This window comes from Pseudonaja textilis, chromosome 2, assembly GCF_049901715.1.
Source record: "Pseudonaja textilis isolate UNSWEBS1 chromosome 2, rPseTex1.2, whole genome shotgun sequence".
NCBI classification, from domain to species: domain Eukaryota; kingdom Metazoa; phylum Chordata; class Lepidosauria; order Squamata; family Elapidae; genus Pseudonaja; species Pseudonaja textilis.
The window spans coordinates 1,573,678-1,596,512 of NC_141991.1; the positions used below are offsets into that span (position 1 = coordinate 1,573,678).

General features: G+C 41.7%; 4 protein-coding genes across 4 annotated transcripts in view; all 4 read right to left on the bottom strand.

Annotated features, from left to right (window-relative positions):
- The window catches only part of LOC113452989 (uncharacterized), a 56,647-nt gene extending 46,638 nt beyond the window's left edge, over positions 1–10,009 (bottom strand). Inside the window, exon 1 of the mRNA XM_087928098.1 lies at positions 9,932–10,009. The gene's annotated coding sequence lies outside the window, so the exon portion shown is untranslated. The remainder of the gene's footprint in view (positions 1–9,931) is intronic.
- The window catches only part of LOC113454189 (uncharacterized), a 94,835-nt gene extending 84,818 nt beyond the window's left edge, over positions 1–10,017 (bottom strand). The window contains exon 1 of the mRNA XM_087928083.1: positions 9,932–10,017. The gene's annotated coding sequence lies outside the window, so the exon portion shown is untranslated. The remainder of the gene's footprint in view (positions 1–9,931) is intronic.
- LOC113454873 (uncharacterized) lies at positions 3,099–10,029 on the bottom strand. Its single transcript, XM_087928259.1, has 2 exons — positions 9,932–10,029; positions 3,099–6,550 (listed from the first exon to the last, which is right to left on the bottom strand). The coding sequence occupies exon 2, from the start codon at positions 6,239–6,241 to the stop codon at positions 4,796–4,798; it is 1,446 nt and encodes a 481-aa protein (XP_087784385.1). The 5' UTR covers positions 6,242–6,550; positions 9,932–10,029; the 3' UTR covers positions 3,099–4,795.
- A 4,449-nt stretch (positions 10,030–14,478) lies between these two features.
- Positions 14,479–21,910, bottom strand: LOC113454196 (uncharacterized). Its single transcript, XM_087927785.1, has 2 exons — positions 21,803–21,910; positions 14,479–18,305 (listed from the first exon to the last, which is right to left on the bottom strand). Exon 2 carries the CDS (start codon positions 17,850–17,852, stop codon positions 15,141–15,143), a length of 2,712 nt encoding a protein of 903 aa, XP_087783911.1. The 5' UTR covers positions 17,853–18,305; positions 21,803–21,910; the 3' UTR covers positions 14,479–15,140.
- Positions 21,911–22,835: the final 925 nt, after the last annotated feature.

A 22,835-nucleotide genomic window follows, 5' to 3' on the forward strand; every position in this document is an offset into this window, starting at 1 on the left:
AGAGAAAGACTGCAGAGTGTCAGATCCATGTATCTGTCATTTCTTCAGTGGAAGAAGAAAAGGGGGGAGACTGATAAAGAAATCCTTTTTTGATGTAACCTGAATATATTTAATCTTATATCGAATTTGTATAACCCACACATGATACAATGGAGGGAGAAAACCCAGATGGCTGGAACCTATCATCTCTGAGAGGCACAGACAGGAGATGAGAAGATCATAAGAATTCCACAGTGAGATGTGTCCTGGGACATCTCTGGAAAAGTTCATTCTAAAAAGGGGGTGGGGGGAAATTAGGTATGCCCTGGGAAACTGTGAAAAAGATCGTTTCTGCAGAAGGGGTGGGGGGGAATTAACACATTAATCATAAAAACAAAACAGATACTAAAGAAATAAATAAACACATAAATAAAAAATTATTTTACTATTTAAGCAAAGGAGAAACATCAAGATGAATAGTAAAATAATTTTTATTTATGTATTTATTTCTTTAGTATGTTTTGTTTTTATGATTAATAAAAAAAAATAGTAAAAAAATAATAAATACATAAATATAAAAAAGCAACTTACCAAAAAGGAGACAGGCAAGTTGGCTAGCCAACTACACCGAGGTCCTCCTCAGTCTTCTCGCTTGCTGGGGCAAGGATGGCCGACGCAGGAGTCAGCTCTCGACCAGACTGGTGGCAGTGGCGGCAGGAGGAGGTAGGGGACCGGCCTAGCAGGACTTGCTGCTTTGCCTCCTCACTACCAATCGATGGTGGGAAGGCAAGGCAGCAACCCTTGGCCCATGGCAGATGAGGGAAGGTAGCGGGCTGGTGCCAGTGGCCTAGCCAAGATGGCGGCCACCATGTGGATGAGGCAGCGGCGCCCAGCCTGGGAGTGGGCTGGTGGCGGTGGCAGTGGCAGCAAGAGGAGGGAGGGGACTTGGCCAGCAGGAGCTGCTGCTTTGCCTCCTCACTACCAATCAGTGGTGGGAAGGCAAGGCAACAACAATGGAGAGCCAAAGGTGAGGGAAGATGGGGCGGGTGAAGCAAGGAGTGTCAGCAAGGGTGGTGGGCATCCTGGAGTCAGCAATTGACCAGGATTGGAGGTGGTAGATAGGCGACCAGGTTGGAGGTCATACTTACTAATCCGCGTCTTCGGAGGCCGATGGGATAGGCAGTCAGGGCGGGCAAAGACAGCTAGCGACAATGGCGACTGGGGTTGCGGCTTGGCCTCACTCACTCAGCAGGGCGGCAGAAGGTAGGCAGTGACGGCTGGCTGGCTCCGCAGTTGGTTGGCTCGGTGGCTGCTGCTGCTGCTGTCGCTGGTGTGAGCGATGGCGCCGGCGGGTAAATTTTTGTAATTACCGCACACGTGTAATAAGTAGGGGTGGTGCGATGCAGGCAGGGGAGAATGAGAAAGGGATTTTAGTGCATGCGCAGAAAAACACACCTTTTTTAAAAAAATGGTTTTTTTACTTTGGAGCGGCGGATGGGGTGGGGGCCAGGGCAGCGAACGGAGGGGTGGGTGGGGGAGAATGAGGAAGGGATTTTCGCACGTGTGCAGTTAAATACCCGTTTTTTTTAAAAACTTTTTTTTACTTTGGAGCGGCGGATAGGGGCCGGGGCAGCGAAGGGAGAGGCGGGCGGGGGAGAATGAGGAAGGGATTTTCGTGCATGCGCAGTAATAAAAATCAGTTTTTGGCCCATAGGAGCGGCAGAGAGGGGTGGGGCCAAGCAGGGGTCAGTTTTACCGGTTCTTAGAACTACCAGTGATGTTAACAACCATTTCTATAGAACCAGTGCAAACCGGTAGAAACCCACCCCCGATTGTATTGCACCGAATCTGTATTATTGCATCGGCTAGAATTCTAGATGATATAATTTTGTAATCTTTGAAGGTTTTTGCAACACAGGAGAAATACCAGAGTGTTGGAAAAGAGCTGATGTGATTCCATACTACAAAAAGGAGGGGAAATGATCCAGGAGATTATAGGCTAATTAGCTTGACATCAATACTTGGTAAAAAAATTTACGAAGCAAAGAATTTGTGAGCACCTATAAACAAGGTGCAAAAGGGTTAGCGAGGAATGAATAAAAGAAGTACGATGTATGACTCAAATTGTTCTAGAAAATAAACTATACAAAGTTCAAGGAATCTGGAAGATGAACAAATGCAAAATAAATCAAATTGCAGGTGAGAAAACCCCGGAGAACAAAAATTATACTGTAGTGGAACAGTCAACAAACATTAGACTTTTCTTTGAAGAAGACATTTCTAGAAATATTTAAAACAACAGTAATTAAAAAGCATCCATATCTGTATATTATTTATATTTTACATGAAATGAAGGCATTAAAATTATTTATTTTCAAACAACTAAAGAATACTTAATGTGCACCCGTCTATCTGCATCCTAAGTATATTCACATTTATTTACTTATTATATATGTATGTCACCTATCTCACTGTCCCACGTCATTAAGTTTATGAATTAACCATAGCAAACAGTTCAGGCTGAGGGGCAATTAAAGCCTATCATGACAAAATTAATGGCTCTCATGAAATAATGTATCTTTAGAAACATTACTGAAGAATGTTAGTATCCAGGCAGGGGCGAGGCAACTATTCTTATTACAGGTAGTCCTCAACTTACAACCACAATTGACCCCAAAATCTGAGTTCATAAGCGAGATATTTGTTAAGTGAGTTTTGTCCCATTTTATGAACTTTCTTGCCACATTGTTAATTTAGTTGTTAAATTAGTAACACAGTTGTTAAGTGAATCTGGCTTCCCCATTGATTTGGCTTTTCAGAAGGTCACAAAATAGGATCCCATGACCCCAGGACATTGTAACCATCAGTTGCCAAGCATCTGAATGTTGATGCTGCCGTGGTCCTAAGTATGAAAAAGGGTCATAAGTCACTTTTTTTCAGTGACGTCTTAACTTTGAATGGTCACTACATGAATGGTTGTAAGTCAAGGACTACCAGTATCTTGAAATGGTTACTGTCTTTGCAATACTACATTCGAACCACTGCGCCCCCAGGACTCCTATCTTTCTGTACTATATCAAATTGGATACAATAAGAATGGTTCGGATGCCTTAGGAATATATTTTTTAAAAATATACTTTATTGATTTTACAATTAAAATAGACCAACAACACACACATAAATGCAAGAGAGAAAAAGACAAGAAAGAGGAAAAAAAAGAAAAAAAAACAGTTAAAAACATTTTCATCTTCAACAGATTGTGAGACCTTTTTATCCTTATTTTGTACCATATACACAATTAATCCTTACATATATCTATATATATATCACTACTATAATTCTATCATATCTTCTTTTGACTTTTAGTATGAAACCTATCTTTGAACTATCCATTTGTACCAGCAGTTCCAGCTGTCGTAATATATTGAAGTGTCTTTACCTTTTAATGTCAAGGTTAATTTGTCCATTTCTGCACAACTTGAAATTTTTTGAATAATCACCTCCTCTGATGGAACATGAACATTGTACAAAAGCCAATCTGGCTGCTGTCAAAATATGTATTATTATATATTTCACTTTTTTTTAGTTCTTTGACAAAGATCCCTAATAGAAAGGATTCTGGTTTAAATTCAATCTGTTCTCTTGTCATTTCCTCCAGCCAATTTTTAATTTTCTGCCAATATTTTTGAGCTTCTGTACAAGACCACCACATATGGAAGAAAGTTCCCTCTTTTTTTTTGCATTTCCACCAGTTCGGACTCATATTGGGGTGCATCTTCGCTTATCTCGAAGGAGGAAGGTGCCACCTGTAAAACATTTTTTCTTTGTACACTACCGATTTTGTGATTTTGTTATTTCTACCCCAGACCTTTTCCCATTCTGTTAAGGTGATACTACATCCTATGTTCCTACTCCAGGCTATTCTTATTATACAATTATATTTAGTTCCTTAGTATGCTTTCAGAAAATTCTTGTTGAAATCCTAATTCTCATTTACTGATTCATTGATTTTTGCAAGCAAATCCTCTTGTGTCTGAGCATTTCTCAGGGTTGAGTCTCTTGTGTCTAAATAAATTTGGCTCTTTGGCTGAAAATAATCCAGCAAGCTGAAAATAAGTAATGTATATCCTTGTGAACTCTTGAAAATGTTCTAAGATCCCATCAAGCTTTCCTTCCAATCAGAAAACTGATGGCTTTTATACTGTATGAGTCCTCTTGTCTTTAATTAATAGCAAAGTTGTGACTGAAACACTGACCACAGTTTGGGCATCTGAATAGCTTCTGATCTGTGTGTAAACTGACATGATTTATTACATTAGACCTACTTGTGAAAGCTTTCTGAAAATTGGGACATTCAAAGGGCTCCTCTTCTGTGTCAGTTCCCTATTATTCCACCAGGTGGGAATTCCAACTAAAACTTTTCCCACAATCTAAGCACTCATCCTGTGTGAATCCTCTGGTGTCTCACCAGGTCAGAATTCCAACTGAAAACTTTCCCACAATTGTGCACTCATAGGGTTTATTTCCCATGTGAGTCCTCTGGTGTATCACCAGGTTGCCATTCTGACTAAAACGTTTCCCACAATCGGAACACTTAATATGGTTTCTCTCCTGTATGGGTCTTCTGGTGTCTCTCCAGGTTGGAATTCTGATTGAAACATTTCTCACAAACTGAACACTCATATGGTTTCTCCCCTGTATGGGTCCTATGGTGTATGAGAAGATTGGAATTCTGCTGGAAACTTTTCCCACAATCGGGACACTCATATGGTTTGTCGCCCATGTGAGTCCTCTATTGTTGCACATGGTTGGAACTTCAACTGAAACGTTTCTGTCCTGTGTGAGTCCTCATGTGCGTCACAAGGTTAGAATTATTATTGAAACTTTTCCCACAATCTGGACATTCATATGGTTTCTCCCCAGTGTGAGTCCTCTGGTGTTGCACTAGGTTAGAGTTCTGACTGAAACTTTTCCCACAATCGGGACATTCATATGGTTTCTCACCTGTGTGAATCCTCTGGTGTTGCACAAGGCTGGATTTATTATTGAAACTTTTCCCACAATCCGAACACTCATATGGTTTCTCCCCAGTATGACTCCTCTGGTGTATCACCAGACAAGATTTCTGACGGAAACTTTCCCCACAATCCGAACACTCATACGGTTTCTCTCCAGTGTGAATCCTCTGGTGTATCACCAGGTTAGACTTGTGGAGGAAACTTTTCCCACAGTATAGACACTCATATGGATTCTCCCCAGTGTGAGTCCTCTGGTGTATCACCAGGCGAAAGTTCTGACTGAAACATTTCCCACAATCTGAACACTCGTATGGTTTCTCACCTGTGTGAGTCCTCTGGTGTATTACCAGATTAGACTTCTGACTGAAACTTTTCCCACAATCTGAACACTCATACGGTTTCTCTCCTGTGTGAGTCCTCTGGTGTTGCACAAGTCTGGAATTTTTATTGAAACTTTTCCCACAATCCGAACACTCATACGGTTTCTCCCCTGTGTGAGTCCTCTGGTGTATCACCAGGTAAGAGTTCTGAATGAAACTTTCCCCACAATCTGGACATTCAAAGGGTTTCTCTCCTGTGTGAGTCCTCTGGTGTATGACCAGATTGTAACTTTGACGAAAACTTTTCCCACAATCTGGACAGTCATATGGTTTCTCGCCTGTGTGAGTCCTCTGGTGTTGCACAAGGCTGGATTTATTAGTGAAACTTTTCCCACAATCTGGACACTCGTATGGTTTCTCTCCTGTGTGTGTCCTCTGATGTTTTACAAGGTTAGAATAATTATTGAAACTTTTCGCACAATCTGGACACTCATAAGGTTTCTCCCCTGTGTGAATTCTCTGGTGTATCATCAGGGAAGAGTTCCGACTGAAACTTTTCCCACACTCTGGACACTCAAATGGTTTCTCTCCGGTGTGTGTCCTCTTGTGTATCACCAGTGTGGCATGCTTACTAAACTTTCTGGCACACTGTGGGCACTGATAGGGTTTTTTTCCATTATGGGTTCTTTTATGCTCAAAAAGCTGGGAAGTGTAGCGAAAAACTTCACCACATTCGGAGCATTTGTATGGTTTTTCACCAGTGTGGATCCTCTGATCCATAATCAGCTCTGATTTGTAATTTGTGCTTTTCTGACAATATGAATATCTGTGGAGCTTTTCCGCCACTGATAGTCTTAGTTTCTTGAGGAGATCTCTTTTTGGATCGTTCAAGCTGTTTGTTTCCTCACAGGGTGAGGCCTGCATTATTGTCTGGAATGAGAGCTTCCTCCCCACAGACTTCTAGATATTTCCTCTTTTTCTGAATCTGGAAATATTCCACCTTTATTTTTTGATATAATGTTTCCTTGAGTTCCACACACAATGCTTGTTTATCAGCTCAAAACTCTTCTCCTATTTTTTTTCCTTGTCTCTTCCTGGCTGGGGAAGAGTTTTGTAGTTATCTGGAGGAAAGAAAAAAGACGTTGTTTCCCAGATGTACCAGATTCGTTTTCCTTCTTAAAGCTGCTTCTGATTCTCTGCTCTCCAGAAGGGTTTTTTTGGCATTTCTTTTGTCTGTAAAATTTCCAAAAAAGAGATATTTTAATTCCTCTTTATAATATTGTTGCAATATGTGAAAATAAAAGAAAAAAAAGCGTACATTTCAAATATTCACACAATCATGGAATTCTATTGTTGACTCGTGCAAATCACAGATGGTCAGCACTGCAAATTTTTATTATCAGATAGATACCTAGAAATACTAAGGATGGGAACACGAATACACATATATTCACAAAAAATACAGAAACACACCCCACAATCTCTATGTACCATATGTATGTATTAGTGGTAGGATTCAAATAATTTAACAGGTTCTGTGGGCATGGCTAGGTGGTCATGTGACTGGGTGGATGTGTATGTAGTTATGTGTCTGGGTGAGCATGGCCAACTCAATGTCACCCACGTCAAGGAGTGCCTCACTTGGCCCCTCCACTCGCAGCCATTCCTTGGCACACCCAGCCTCAACGCATCTATAGTTCTGTAAAAATGTTGTTCACTTTTTTCACTGTTCACTGCTTTCCCCAAGAGTGTGAAAGGTAACAGGCTTTCAAGGGGCTGCTATAAAGAAGGGGGTGGGGCAATGTATTTTCTAAAGAAACAGAAGTCAAAACAAGAAGCAATGGATGGAAACTGAACAAAGAGAGAAGCAACCTAAAACTAAGAAGAAACTTTCAGACAATGAGAACCATTAACCAATGGAACTGCTTGTCTCCAGAAGTTCTGGGTGCTTGATCACTGGCAGTTTTTAAGAAAAGACTGGGCAGCCATTTCCCTGAAACGGTATAGGGTTCCCACTCCCCCCAAGGTCCCTTCTAAGTATTATTCTGTTATTCTGACACATTTCCCAGGCCCTCTACTCAGAATTTGGCACCCTTAGTTTTCCTGGCTCAGCAGGGGGTTGGACTAGAAGACCTCTAAAGTCACTTTCAACTCTGTTATTTTGTTATTCCTGAGCTAAATAGCTAAGGCCCTCATTGGGACCCTATCTCTTTTGCTCCTTCTGGACTAATGAGTTTAAGAGCTGCCTCTAGACGTTCGTTTTAATAACTTTTAGAAACCTGCAGTTGAAAGTATTTCATGTCTGCTTACTCTGAAGACCCAAATTTATTTGGAATTTAATCCCAAGCTGATTGACCTTTTGGCATTTCTCTTGATGCTTCTCCAAAGTGCATCTCCAAGAAGCCACATCTTTTCTCTCTCTCTCTCTCTCTCTCTCTCACACACACAAAATTCCCTTGTCTTGGAGACTTTAGAATCATAGGCTAGGTCCCTTGGAGGTCCTATAGTTGAACCTTCTGCTCAAGGCAGAAGACCTCATATATACCTGTGGGTTCGCAGCCACCCGGGCTTTGGCTGCAAGAACTTCCAGCAGCCTTCCCGGCCACACACTTCCTTGTCCCGCTGCCCCATGTGAGGCGGGAGGCCCAAGAGAAAGCTCCTGGTCAGGGCAAACAGCCCTTCACGACCTAGCTAGCCCTTCCCGGGGAGCAAAACTGATCTGTCCTGAAGGCAAGCTGCAGACCAGCGGCAGTTGCAACAGAAAGAAGAATGCAAGCTACAGAGCAGCGGTGATGGCAGTGCTCCGGGAGGGCAGGCGGATGTCCTGGGGCTGCACATGCACACTGAAGTGGAGAAGCAGTCTCAGCCCAGCACAGCATCTCCCCCAAGGGCTGCCCGCCCAGCTGCTGGAAGGGCTGGCCTGGAAGCGGCGCATCCCATCATGGGCTGGATGCGGGACTCAAAGCGGAGGGGAAGGCAAGTGGGTGGCATCGTCCAGAGGCCGCTGTGTCCCACTGAGGTGGCTCTTTGGCCGAGCACAGAGGCCAGCGTCCCTCCCCTGCTGCCAGCCTTACCTTCTAGATCTTCTACACACCACTGCTAACCTGAATACATGCCCTTCAGATCCCAACGGGCCACCCAACCAAGCAGAAGAAACAGATGAACTCTTTGCTAATCAATTAACAATTTTATGTAGGAAACATACCACAGCAGTAATGGGAGACTTTAACTACCCTGATATCAACTGGGAGACAAATTCAGCAGCAGCTTCCTAACCAACTTAGATGACTACTTTGTCATCCAAAAGGTAGAGGAGGGCACTAGAGGAAAAACCACTGAAAAATAAGATCGTAAAAGCCCAGTCCAACACAATACCACTAAAAAAGAAAAACAAGAAATCCAAGACGAAATCAGAATGATACCATAAAGACCTCTCTGGTAAACAAAGACAAAAAGGATGAGTACAAAAAATGGAAAGAAGGACATATCAGCAGATGGCCCAAATCTGAAAAGATGAACTCAGGAAAGCAAAGGCTCAGAATGATCACAGACTTGCAACAAAAGACAATTTAAAAAATTTTTCTTTCAACATATAAAAAACAAAACAAAAAGTCAAGGAAACAGTTGGTTCACTAAAAAGTGAAGATAGCATGAAAGTAACAGGCAGGAAAGAGAAAGCAGAGTAGTATTCTTTGCATCAGTCTTCACGCAAAAGGAAACTATTTCCCAACCTACCAAAAATATAACTGTAAAAGACAGACTAGAAATATTAAAATTAAAATAAGTAAGAAAATGATACTAATACCTGTCTGACCTTGATAAATATAAATCACCTGATGGGTTACAGCCCAGAGTTCTGAAAAAGCTGGTAGATGTCATCTCAAAACCATTGTATCATATCTTTAAAAAATCTCAGAGCACTGGGGAACTATCAGAGGTTCGGAAAAGAGCTGATGAGGTTCCCATCTTCAAAAAAAGAAAAAAACAGATCCATGAAACTACAGACCAATCACCCTAACATCAATATCTGGAAGGATACTGGGGAAAAATAATTTTAAAGAAACCTGTGACTAAGTGACTAAATTAGCAGACCAGCCACAAAGTAGACCACAACCTACTTCTTGCTCAGCTAGAAAAATGTGGGATAGACAACATCCCCACCAGATGAATTTGTAGCTGGCTGACAAACAGTACTGGGCAAGTAATTCTTAAGGGTACCAGATCCACATGGAGGGGACTAAGCAGTGGGGTACCACAAGGTTCTGCCTTAGGCCCAGGACTCTTCAGGATCTTCCTAAAGGAAGGAGAACTCTTCAAAGCTGCAGATGACACTCAGCTGGCAGGAAGAGCCAACACCCCGCAAGACAAGCTCAGGATCCAAAAAGATCTTGACAGACTTGAATTATGGGCTCCATCCAGCAAAATGAAAATTAATGAAAAGTTTTACATCTGGGCAGAAAAAAACAAAGATACAAGTACAGAGATTAGCTGAAAAACAGAAACTGTGAGCGGGGCCTTGGAGTCTCAGTGGACATGAACCAGCAACTACAAGGTGGAGCGAACCGAAGAGCCCGACTTGCTCCCGGCCTCTCCTCCGACCTGCCCTCCGCTCACCTTCCAGCTGCCGCTTCTTCGACTCAGGGAAAAGTGCAACAGGCACCGCGATCCTCCATTGGGAAGCCGGAAGACGAGGTTTCTCAGCGCTTCTCCTTTCCATAGTCGCTCTAGAAATCCGCGACTCTATAGTCTCAATTCCTTTCGGTTCAGCTACAGGCGCCGGCTACAGTATTGAAGATTATCCAGGCGCGCTTATTGCCTAACCATAGAGCGCCATCTAGCCAACAATGGCTAGATCGTCCGAACTGTAGCTTCATAATATTAGCTGGGTGCTTGCTGGCTCTTAAAAGTTCCTGAAGTTCTAGTTTTTGGGGCGCAGCCCCTAAATGATTAACAGCCTGCCATCTTCATCTTATTAATAGAAAAATACGGGACAAAACTTGGAAGTTTCTCCCACATTGTTTCCAATAAAATTTAAATAGAAATCTAAATACTATCGTCCTTTCTGTATTACTGTTATGCTCTCTGCTCATTGGAGCTGCCTTCCCAATTGCCAGAGTACTAAGATTTCAGGCTTGAGAATTCCCAGGCTGCCTGGGCAAAACACTTGGAGGTCACTAGTTTGCAGGCTGGATTCCTGCATTTTAGCAGGGTTTGGCTGTCACTGGAGATCAGAAACTCTACATCCTAAAAAATGTATTACTGATTCACTTGAGAGCCAGTTGTGGCTGTTCCTGGATCTGCAGACCCTGGCTATGATCAATCATGCCTTAGTTACCTGCATGCATATCTGATGACTTCAATAAATTCTGCATGAGCTGCCATTTGAAGAATATCCAAAGTTTTAGCTGGTAGAAAATGCAATAGCTGGATAGCTTATATGTACTTCTGGAGCAGCACATATCACACCTCTGCTCCCTGAGCTGCCTTGGTTTCCAGTTGGCTTGTGGCTCCAGCTGTACAGGTTTTGCCTTCGGAAGCCCTTCCTGGTGTGGGACTGAGCCTTTCCCTGCTTATTTCAGCCTACTTGACCAGACCTGGCAAAGAAGACATGCCGCAAACACCATCAGCTGGGGAGCTGTATTTGGGGGATGCAGGAGGAGCTATGGCTTCTCTATTGTGGCCCCCACTCTATGGAATATCCTTTCCCTTGAAATGAGATTAGTTCCACCTCTTTTGATCTTCTGGGAGGCTCTCAAGACCTGGCTACATCCTCAGGCCTGGAACTCTGAGACAATCTCTTTTTTTATTTATTTTTTAAACAAACATACAAAAAACACAACAAACATAAAACCATCTTCAGTTACATACAGTGTGCTGGTTGGTACTGGTCTCTTGTGCACAATCTCTACAGTCATTCCCTTCTAATTACTTTTTAATCGTCATGTATAATTTATATATACTTCTGATATAATTGTTAATTGTTTAATAGACTGTTACTTGCATTTCCTCATTTTATAAGAGCAAATCCCCATTCTGACTTAACTTACTTTATAACATTCATTTCATCATCACCATGTATTCAATCATATTTTATCCTTACAATATTTTATCTCTAACAATTCTATTATTGTTGCAGGAAATTACGAGACTCAGACCTTGGAATCCAAAAATAAGTTGGTTTTATTTGCGCAAACAGGTTCAGAATATTTTAGCCAGAGCTACTTCTGAACAAATTTCCTATAGAACAGCACATGCCTATATACTTCTTCCGAAGGGGCAAAACACAGATATAGAACTTGTCAGTCATTTATTGGTTACTTGAAACACAGCTTTCCCTCTCTCCTGTTCCTAGGCTAGGATGGCTGGATGTCACAAACCCATCTTGCTAAACTCCCTGGCTTGTGGTTTTGTTACAAGCGAGACAAGGTATCTTGGCAAATATGACTTTGTGACCGACAGATGATCCTTGTGGTTTGGCTTTTCACATTTCCTTGTTCTTTCTTTTGCTAATACCACATATTTCACTATCTATAAAACTTGTATCTTTATTTCTCTAAAATTAATATATTTTTATGTCCTATAGAGTAATATAAAATATTTCACTTCCGTATTTTATTGTCTAACCATTGATAAAATAAGTTCCATGTTTTATAAAATTGTTTATCTTCTTGTTCTCTAATTTCAAATGTCAACTTACTCATTTCTGCCCTTGATTTCTCCTCCGTTGGAATTTTCTCATTTTTCCAGTTTTTAGCAAATACAATTCTAGCCACTGTTAAAACATTGACTGTCAAATATATCATTTCTCTACTGTATATTTCAGGTATAATACCCAATAAAAATATCTCTGGCTTAAAATCTATATGTTTCTTTGTCATTTTTTCCAACCACGTGTGGATTTTAGACCAGTATCTTCTAGCCTCTGCACATGTCCACCACATATGGTAATATTATCCAGGTATCTGATGACACTTCCAACACTTCTCCGACTTATTCTTGAACGATCTTGCTATTCTTGCCACCTGTAAAACATCTTATACAAATTCTCTTTATATGCTGTCGACATTGTCATTTTGTAATTTTGAGACCATAATTTTTGCCATTTTTCTAAATCTATACCATATCCAAAATTCTTTCCCCAAGCAATCATTGTTTCTTTAACTTGTTCTTCTTCTAACTTAACCTCTAAAAAATTTCCATATAGTTTTTTAATCACCTTCTCATCAGTGCCTGTCAAAATTTTATCCAACTCAGTTAATCATAAAAACCTGTTTTAAAGTCTTTATCATATCTAGATTGTATTTGCATGTATGAAAACCAGTTCATCCTTATTTCTTGTTATTCTAGTTCTTGCACAGATTTCAGTTCATCCTTTTCATTTAACATTTCGCCATATCTGACTGTTTGTTCCATTTTATAAATTACTGGATAGGCAAGTGCTTCAATGGTTGACAACCCGACTGATATTTTTAAATAATGTTGTCTTTTGATTTTCTCCCATATTAAGAGTAATGCCTCTCGTATATAATGCCTCCTAAAATACCCATGTGTTTTAGTCCCCTTGTACCATAAGAAGGCATGCCATCCCAACAATAAATCATGGCCTTCTAGTGTCAATAATCTAATATTTCTTAATGTTATCCATTCCTTAACCCACATCAATGTTGTCACCTGGTAGTAGAATTCCCAATTCTGTAAACCAAAGCCTCCTCTTGTTCTCGAATCTTGTAGTAATTTTAATTTAATTCTCGCCTTCTTCCTCTGCCAAATATATTTCGATACTATTTTATTTAAATCTTCATAATACTCTTTCCCTAGTTTAATTGGAATTGCCTGGAACAAATATAAAATCCTTGGTAATATATTCATCTTAATTGTAGATATTCTCCCTACTAAATATAATTGCAATTTTTCCCATTTTGCCAAGTCTGTCACAATTTGTTGCTTGAGCTTATAATAATTATCCTCTTTAAGTGTACCACATCTAACTGTTAAATTTATTCCCAAATATTTAACTTTGTTTGTGACCTGTACCCTCAAGTTCTCAGCCAAATCTTTCTTTTGTTTTTCAGCTATATTCTTTGTCAGGATCTTCATTTTGTCTTTATTTATTTTCAAACCTACCACATGCGTCCGATTTAGGCGATCCCAAATTCTTAACAAATTTTCGGGACAACGAGATAAAGTCAACAAACAAGAATTTATTATACTTTTGCAAAAGCAGGCAATTCTGAATCCCCCTCTGGTGAGTTGGAGTCAGAAGAGCCAGGCACTTCCTTTTTCAATACAATTTATAGTGAATGTCCTTTTGAACTTGCGGTTCAAGTATTCTATCGAAACAGGAAACCTTACAGCAAGCAGCTAGGCAGGAAATATTTGTGGTGACATGTTTTTCAGCATAAAAAAGTGTTTAAACTTGTTAAGAGCAAGCATTTTAGCAAAGAAGGAACTCTCCTGGTCATCCAATCCAACCCCCCTTGTTATACATAATATAAATTATTTAAAAGAATTCAAAATAATGTTTCTTTGATCCACAACCGTCAATATGTCTCAATTGTTCCTATTAATTTGGACACTGATTCTAATGGATCCTCCAGAATGAAAACCAGGTCATCTGCAAATGCTTACAATTTATATTCTTCCCTCTTAATTTTCATTCCCTTTATTTCCCTATCTCCTCAAATGTTTCTATTTAGTACCCTTAAGATCAACACAAACAACAGAAGTGACAGTGAGCAACCTTGCCTTGTTCCTTTCTTAATATTGATGTTTCCTATTAAATTCTCCATTTATCATTACCTTTGCTGATTGTCTATCATATATTGCTTGAATGACTTGAATAAACTTCTCCCCAAAGCCCATCTGCTTCAATTGTAATAACATAAACCGCCAATTCACATTGTCAAAGGCTTTTTGTGCATCTAAGAATATCAAAGCCATTTGATTCTCAGGATGTGTCTCATAATATTCCAAAGTGACCAGAATTATTCTCATATTGTCTTTGTCTCTTTGGCAGAAATCAGAATGTATTAAATTATTAAAATCTTTTAAGACTTTCTGCCATATTTTATAATCTGAGTTCAGTCGTGAAATAGGCCTATAATTCTGAATTTGTTGTCGGTCAGCGACTGGCTCTGAGGCAATCTGAGATATGCTCAGACGGTTCCATGGCTGTGGTGGCCATTTGCATCCATTTTATTGCCTAAGCGGGGTTGTATAATTGCTTTTATATTACTTATTGCTTAGTATGGATTTTTATATATATCATTTATACGGCTACGGTTTTTAATCTGATTCTACATCACCCACCAACCACTGGGGGGGGGTGGTGGTATAGAAATTTCATTTATAAATAATTTTAAAATGTAAGTTTTTGAGGTTGACTGTAGAGGGGCTAAACTGTAGGAGAAATAATAAAGAAAGGATACAAATAAAGTAGGATTTAAACTGGGTGGTGGTAAAAGGGGAAGTCAGGGTCAGATAGCAAATACTTTATTAGTTAACAATAATATGTTAAATCCCTATTGTGTTTTTTACCCCTACCCCTCCACAGTACCTGTGAAAGCTTTCTGACAATTGGGACATTCAAAGGGCTCCTCTTCTGTGTCAGTTCCCTATTGTTCCACCAGGTGGGAATTCCAACTGAAACTTTTTCCACAATCCAAGCACTCATCCTGTATGAATCCTCTGATGTCTCACCAGGTCAGAATTCCAACTGAAAGCTTTCCCACAATTGGGCACTCATAGGGTTTCTCTCCTGTGAGAACTCATGTGTGTCACTAGGGCAGAATTACGACTGAAACTTTTCCAACAATCTGGACATTCATATGTGCGTTCTCTGGTGTATCACCAGGTTGGAATTTTGACGAAAACTTTTCCCACAATCCAAACACTCATACGGTTTCTCCCCAGTGTGAGTCCTCTGGTGTATCACCAGGTTAGAGTTCTGACTGAAACTTTTCCCACAATCCGGACACTCATAGGGTTTCTCACCCGTGTGAGTCCTGTGGTGTTGCACAAGGCTGGATTTATTAGTGAAACTTTTCCCACAATCTGAACACGCATATGGTTTCTCCCCAGTGTGAGTCCTCTGGTGTATCACCAGGGAAGAGTTCTGATAGAAACTTTTCCCACACTCTGGACACTCATACGGTTTTTGACCTGAGTGAATCCTCTGGTGTCTGACCAGATTGTAATTTTGACGAAAACTTTTCCCACAATCTGAACACTCATATGGTTTCTCGTCCGTGTGAGTCCTCTGGTGTTGCACAAGGCTGGATTTATTAGTGAAACTTTTCCCACAATCCGAACACTCATACGGTTTCTCCCCAGTGTGAGTCCTCTGGTGTATCACCAGGCAAGAGTTCTGACGGAAACTTTTCCCACACTCTGGACACTCATATTGTTTCTGTCCTGTGGGAATCCTCTGGTGTATGACCAGATAGGAATTCTGCTGGAAATTTTCCCCACAATCCGGATACTCATATGGTTTCTCACCCATGTGAGTCCTCTGATGTATCACCAGGCAAGAGTTCTGACTGAAAGTTTTCCCACAGTATAGACACTCATATGGTTTCTCGCCCGTGTGAGTCCTCTGGTGTTGCACAAGGCTGGAATTATTACTGAAACTTTTCCCACAATCCAAACACTCATACGGTTTCTCCCCAGTGTGAGTCCTCTGGTGTATCACCAGGTTAGAGTTCTGACTGAAACTTTTCCCACAATCTGGACACTCATATGGTTTCTCGCCCGTGTGAGTCCTCTGGTGTTGCACAAGGTTAGATTTATTATTGAAACTTTTCCCACAATCCAAACACTCATATGGTTTCTCCCCAGTGTGAGTCCTCTGGTGTATCACCAGGCAAGAGTTCTGACAGAAACCTTTCCCACATTCTGAACATTCATATGGTTTCTGTCCTGTGTGAATCCTCTGGTGTTTGACCAGATTGGAATTTTGACGAAAACTTTTCCCACAATCTGAACACTCATATGGTTTCTCCCCAGTGTGAGTCCTCTGGTGTTGCACAAGGTGGGAGTTCTGACTGAAACTTTTCCCACAATCCGAACACTCATACGGTTTCTCCCCAGTATGTATCCTCTGGTGTGTCACCAGACCAGAGTTATTACGGAAACATTTCCCACAGTATAGACACTCATATTGTTTCTCTCCTATATGAGTCCTCTGGTGTTTGGTAAGGTTAGAATTATTATTGAAACTTTTCCCACAATCTGGACACTCATATAGTTTCTCCCCAGTGTGAGTCCTCTGGTGTTGCACAAGGTGAGAGTTCCGACTGAAACTTTTCCCACAATCCGGACACTCATATGGCTTCTCGCCTGTGTGAGTCCTCTGGTGTTGCACAAGGGTGGATTTATTAGTGAAACTCTTCCCACAGTCCGAACACTCATACGGTTTCTCCCCAGTGTGAGTCCTCTGGTGTATCACCAGGGAAGAGTTCTGACGGAAACTTTTCCCACACTCTGGACACTCATATGGTTTCTGTCCTGTGTGAATCCTCTGGTGTATGACCAGATTGGAATTCTGCTGGAAATTTTCCCCACAATCCGGACACTCATATGGTTTCTCACCCGTGTGAGTCCTCTGGTGTATCACCAGGCAAGAGCTCTGACTGAAACTTTTCCCACAGTATAGACACTTATAGGGTTTCTCTCCTGTGTGAGTCCTCTGGTGTTTGATAAGGTTATAATTATTACTGAAACTTTTCCCACAATCTGGACACTCATATGGTTTCTCTCCTGTGTGAGTCCTCTGGTGTATAATCAAGTAAGAATTATGGCTAAAGCTTTTCCCACAATCTGGGCACTCATATGGTTTCTCTCCTGTGTGAGTCCTCTGGTGTTTCACCAGGTCAGAATTCCAATTGAAAGCTTTCCCACAATCTGGACATACATATGGTTTCTCCCCAGTGTGAGTTCTCTGGTGTATAACCAAGTAGGAATTATGACTAAAGCTTTTCTCACAATCTGGGCACTCATATGGTTTCTCCCCAGTGTGAGTTCTCTGGTGTGTAACCAAGTAGGCACTACGACTAAAGCTTTTCCCACAATCTGGACACTCATATGGTTTCTCCCCTGTGTGAGTCCTCTGGTGTTTCACAAGGTTAGAATAATTATTGAAACTTTTCCCACAATCTGGACATTCATAGGGTTTTTCCCCAGTGTGAGTTCTCTGGTGCGTAACCAAGTAGGCCCTACGACTAAAGCTTTTCCCACAATCTGGGCACTCATATGGTTTCTCTCCTGTGTGAGTCCTCCGGTGTATCATCAGGGAAGAGTTCCGACTGAAACGTTTCCCACACTCTGGACACTCAAATGGTTTCTCTCCGGTGTGTGTCCTCTTGTGTATCACCAGCATGGCATGCTTACTAAACTTTTTGGCACACTGTGGGCACTGATAGGGCTTTTCTCCATCATGGGTTCCTTTATGCTCAAGAAGTTGGGAAGTGTAGCGAAAAACTTCACCATATTCCGGGCATTTGTATGGTTTTTCACCAGTGTGGATCCTCTGATCCATAATCAGCTCTGATTTATAATCTGTGCTTTTCTGACAATATGAATATCTGTGGAGCTTTTCCGCCACTGATAGTCTTAGATTCTTGATTCTTTCTTCTTTCTTGGATGGTTCAAGCTGTTTGTTTCCTCACACGGTGAGGCCTGTCTGGAATGAGTATTTCCACCCCACAGACTTCTAGATATTTCCTCTTTTTCTGATCTGGAAATGTTCCACCTTTATTTTTTGATATAATGTTTCCTTGAATTCCACACACAATGCTTGTTTATCAGCTCAAAACTCTTCTCCTTTTTTTTTTTCCTTGTCTCTTCCTGGCTGGGGAAGGGGAAGAGTTTTGTGGTTATCTGGAGGAAAGGGAAAAGACGTTGTTTCCCAGATGTACCGGATTCGTTTTCCTTTTTAAAGCTGCTTCTGATTCTCTGCCGTCCAGAAGGCTCTTTTTGGCATTTCCTTTGTCTGTAAGATTCACAAAAAAAGAGATTCTTTAATTACTCTTTATAATATCGTTGCAAGATATGAAAATAAAAGAAAAAAGTATTTGTAACAATGAAAAAGCAAACATGTCAAAATGCTAGATTAACCACTTGCCATTCATTATGACACATAAAAGACTAACTTCATATATTCACACAATCATGGAATTTTATTGTTGAGCTGTGCAAATCACAGATGGTCAGCACTGCAAAATTTTATAATCAGATAGATACCTAGAAATGCTAAGGATAGGAACACGAATACACATATATTCACAAAAAATACAGAAACACACCCCACAATCTGTGTGTACCATAAGTATGTATCAGTGGTGGTCAAATCATTTAACAGATTCTGTGGGCGTGGCTAGGTAGCCATGGCTAGGTGGTCATGTGACTGGGTGGGCATGGCCAACTCAATGTCACCCATGTCAAGGAGTGCCTCGCCTGGCCCCGGGTTTTGGTTGCAAGAACTTCCAGCAGCCTTCCCAGCCACACACTTCCTTGTCCCGCGCCCCATGTGAGGCGGGAGGCCCAAGAGAAAGCTCGTTGAAATCACAGATAGTTAGCACTGCAAATTTTTATAATCAGATAGATACCTAGAAATACTAAGGATAGGAACACGGATACACATATATTCACACAAAATACAGAAACACACCCCTCTACCTGTGTACCATATGTATGTATCAGTGGTGGGATTCAAGTAATCTAATAGGTCATGTGGGCGTGGCCAGGTGGGCATGTGACTGGGCAACCCAATGTCACTCAAATCAAGGAGTGCCTGTCCCCTCCCCTCGCAGCCATTCCTTGTCACACCCAGCCTCAATGCATCTATAGTTCTGTAAAAATGTTGTTCACCTTTTTTGACTTTATTATCTACATACTATTAATGTACTTTCTTGGACCACTGAAAGGAGGAAATGGCTCACATGCTTTCCCCAAGAGTGTGATAGGTAACAGGCTTTTAAGGGGTTGCTATAAAGAAGAGGGGGTGGGGGCAATGTATTTTCCAAAGAAGCAGAAGGCAAAACAAGAAGCAATGGATGGAAACTGAACAAAGGGAGAACCTAAAACTAAGAAGGAACTTCCAGACAATGTGAACCATTAACCAATGGAACTGCTTGTCTCCAGAAGTTCTGGGTGCTTGATCACTGGCAGTTTTTAAGAAAAGACTGGGCAGCCATTTCCCTGAAATGTTATAGGGTTCCCACTCCCCCCAAGGTCCCTTCTAAGTGTTATTCTGACACCTTTCCCAGGCCCTCTTCTCAGAATTTGGCTCCCTTAGTTTTCCTGCCTCAGCAGGGGGTTGGACTAGAAGACCCCCAAAGTCCCTTTCAACTCTGTTATTCTGTTATTCTTGAGCTAAATAGCTAAGACCCTCATTGGGACCCTTCCTCTTTTGCTCCCTCTGGACTAAAGCAAAAGAGAAGCAAAGCATGGCTTGGACAAAGTGATCCATCCTGAGGGTGAGCTGCAGGTCAGCGGCAGTGGCAGCAGAAGGAAGAAAGGGAGCTCCAGAGCAGCAGCGGTGGCAGTGCTCCGGGAGGGCAGGCCAATGCACCAGGGCTGCACATGCACACCTCAGTGGAGAAGCAGTCTCAGCCCCAGCACAGCGTCACTCCCAAGGGCTGCCCGCCCACCTGCTAGCCGGGCTGGCCTGGAAGCAGCGCATCCCACCACGGGCTGGATGTGGGACTCGAGGCAGAGTGGAAGGCAAGTGGGTGGCATCGTCCAGAGGCCGCTGTGTCCCACTGAGGTGGCGCTTTGGCGGAGCACAGGGGCCAGCAGCCCTCCCCTGCTGACAGCCTTACCTTCTACATCCTCTACACACCACTGCTAACCTGAATACATGCCCTTCAGATCCCAACAGGCCACCCAACCAAGCAGAAGAAACAGATGAACTCTTTGCTAATCAATTAACAATTATATGTAGGAAACATACCACAGTAGTAATGGGAGACTTTAACTGCCCTGCTATCAACTGGGAGACAAATTCAGCAGCAAGTGGGGGATCAAACAGATTCCTCACCAACCTAGCTGACAACTTTGTCATCCTAAAGGTAGAAGATTCTAGAGAAAAAACTATACTGGACCAAGTTCATATTAATAAAAAGAAGTGATAGAAGGAATTGAAGTTACTGGAACCTTGGCTGAAAGTTATCATGCCATATAATCCAACCTGTGTCTTAAACTAGAAGAGTTGATTTTAACAAACTCAGAGAGACCATAAGCAAAATTTCATGGATAAAAATCCTGAAGGGGAAAATGGGAAACACTGAAAAATATGATCATAAAAGCCCAGTCCAACACAAGATCACTAAAAAAGAAAAACAAGAAATCCAAGAAAAAACCAGAATGATATCATACAAGACCTCTCTGGTAAACAAAGACAAAAAGGATGAGTACAAAAAATGGAAAGAAGGACATTAAAAAAAAGTTTCTTTCAACATATAAAGAAGAAAAAGTCAAGGAAACAGTTGGTTCACTAAAGAGTGAAGATAGCAAGGAAGTAAAAGGCAGGAGAGAGAAAGCAGAGTAGTATTCTTTGCATCAGTCTTCACACAAAAGGAAACTATTGCCCAACCTACCAAAAATATAACTGTAAAAGACAGACTAGAAATAAAAATTAAAATAAGTAAGAAAATGATACTAATACCTGTCTGACCTTGATAAATATAAATCACCTGATGGGTTACAGCCCAGAGTTCTGAAAAAGCTGGTAGATGTCATCTCAGAACCATTGTATCATATCTTTAAAAAATCTCGGAGCACTGGGGAACTATCAGAGGTTCGGAAAAGAGCTGATGTGGTTCCCATCTTCAAAAAAGGAATAAAAACAGACCCCCAAAACTACAGACCAATCACCCTAACATCAATATCTGGAAAGATACTGGGAAAAAATAATTTTAAAGAAACCTGTGACTAAGTGACTAAATTAGCAGACCAGCCACAAAGTAGACCACAACCTACTTCTTGCTCAGCTAGAAAAATGTGGGATAGACAACATCCCCACCAGATGAATTTGTAGCTGGCTGACAAACAGTACCGGGCAAGTAATTCTTAAGGGTACCAGATCCACATGGAGGGGACTAAGCAGTGGGGTACCACAAGGTTCTGCCTTAGGCCCAGGACTCTTCAGGATCTTCCTAAAGGAAGGAGAACTCCTCAAAGCTGCAGATGACACTCAGCTGGCAGGAAGAGCCAACACCCCGCGAGACAAGCTCAGGATCCAAAAAGATCTTGACAGACTTGAACTATGGGCTCCATCCAACAAAATGAAATTTGATGAAGACAAAAGAAAAGTTTTACATTTGGGCAGAAAAAAAACAAAGATACAAATACAGAGATTAGCTGAAAAACAGTAACTGTGAGCGGGGCCTTGGAGTCTCAGTGTACATGAACCAGCAACTACAAGGTGGAGCGAACCGAAGAGCCCGACTTGCTCCCGGCCTCTCCTCCCACCTGCCCTCCGCTCACCTTCCAGCTGCCGCTTCTTCGACTCAGGGAAAAGTGCAACAGGCACCGCGATCCTCCATTGGGAAGCCGGAAGACGAGGTTTTTCAGCGCTTCTCGTTTCCATAGTCGCTCTAGGAACCCGCGAGTCTATGGTTTCAATTCCTTTCGGTTCAGCTACAGGCGCCGGCTACAGTATTGAAGATTATCCAGGCGCGCTTATTGCCTAACGATAGAGCGCCATGTAGCCAACAATGGCTAGATCGTCCGAGGTCTAGCTTCATAATATTAGCTGGGTGCTTGTTGGCTCTTAAAAGTTCTTGTTTTTGGGCGTAGCCCCTAAATGATTAACAGCCTGCCATCTTCATCTTATTAATAGAAAAATACGGGACAAAAATTGGCAGTTTCTCCCACATTGTTTCCAATGACATTTAAATAGGAGATACTGTCACCTCTCCTTATTACTATTATGCTCTCTGCTCACTCGAGCTGCCTTCCCAATTCCCAGAGTACTAAGATACTTGAGAATTCCCAGGCTATTTGGGCAAAACACTTGGGGGTCACTAGTTTGCAGGCTGGAAGTGATCTAAAGATTCCTGCATCTTAGCAGGGTTTGGCTGTCGCTGGAGATCAAAAACTCTCTACGTCCTAAAAAATGTATTACTGATTAACTTGAGAGCCAGTTGTGGCTGTTCCTGGATCTGCAGACCCTGGCTATGATCAATCATGCCTTAGTTACCTGCATGCATATCTGATGACTTCAATAAATTCTGCATGAGCTGCCATTTGAAGAGTATCCAAAGTTTTAGCTGGTAGAAAATGCAATAGCTGGATAGCTTATATGTGCTTCTGGAACAGCACATATCACACCTCTGCTCCCTGAGCTGCCTTGGTTGCCAGTTTGCTTGTGGCTCCAGTTCAAGGCTTTGCTGGTTTTGCCTTTGAAAGCCATTCTTGGCATGGGACTGAGCCTTTCCCTGCTTATTTCAACCTAACCATGAGACCTGTCAAAGAAGACATGCGGCAAGCAACATCAGCTGGGGATCTGCCTTTGGGT

Coding starts and splice junctions, on each gene's coding strand:
- LOC113454873 (XM_087928259.1), bottom strand. CDS start 6,241: ATGCAGGCCTCACCCTGTGAGGAAACAAACAGCTTGAACGATCCAAAA.
- LOC113454196 (XM_087927785.1), bottom strand. CDS start 17,852: ATGGATCAGAGGATCCACACTGGTGAAAAACCATACAAATGCCCGGAA.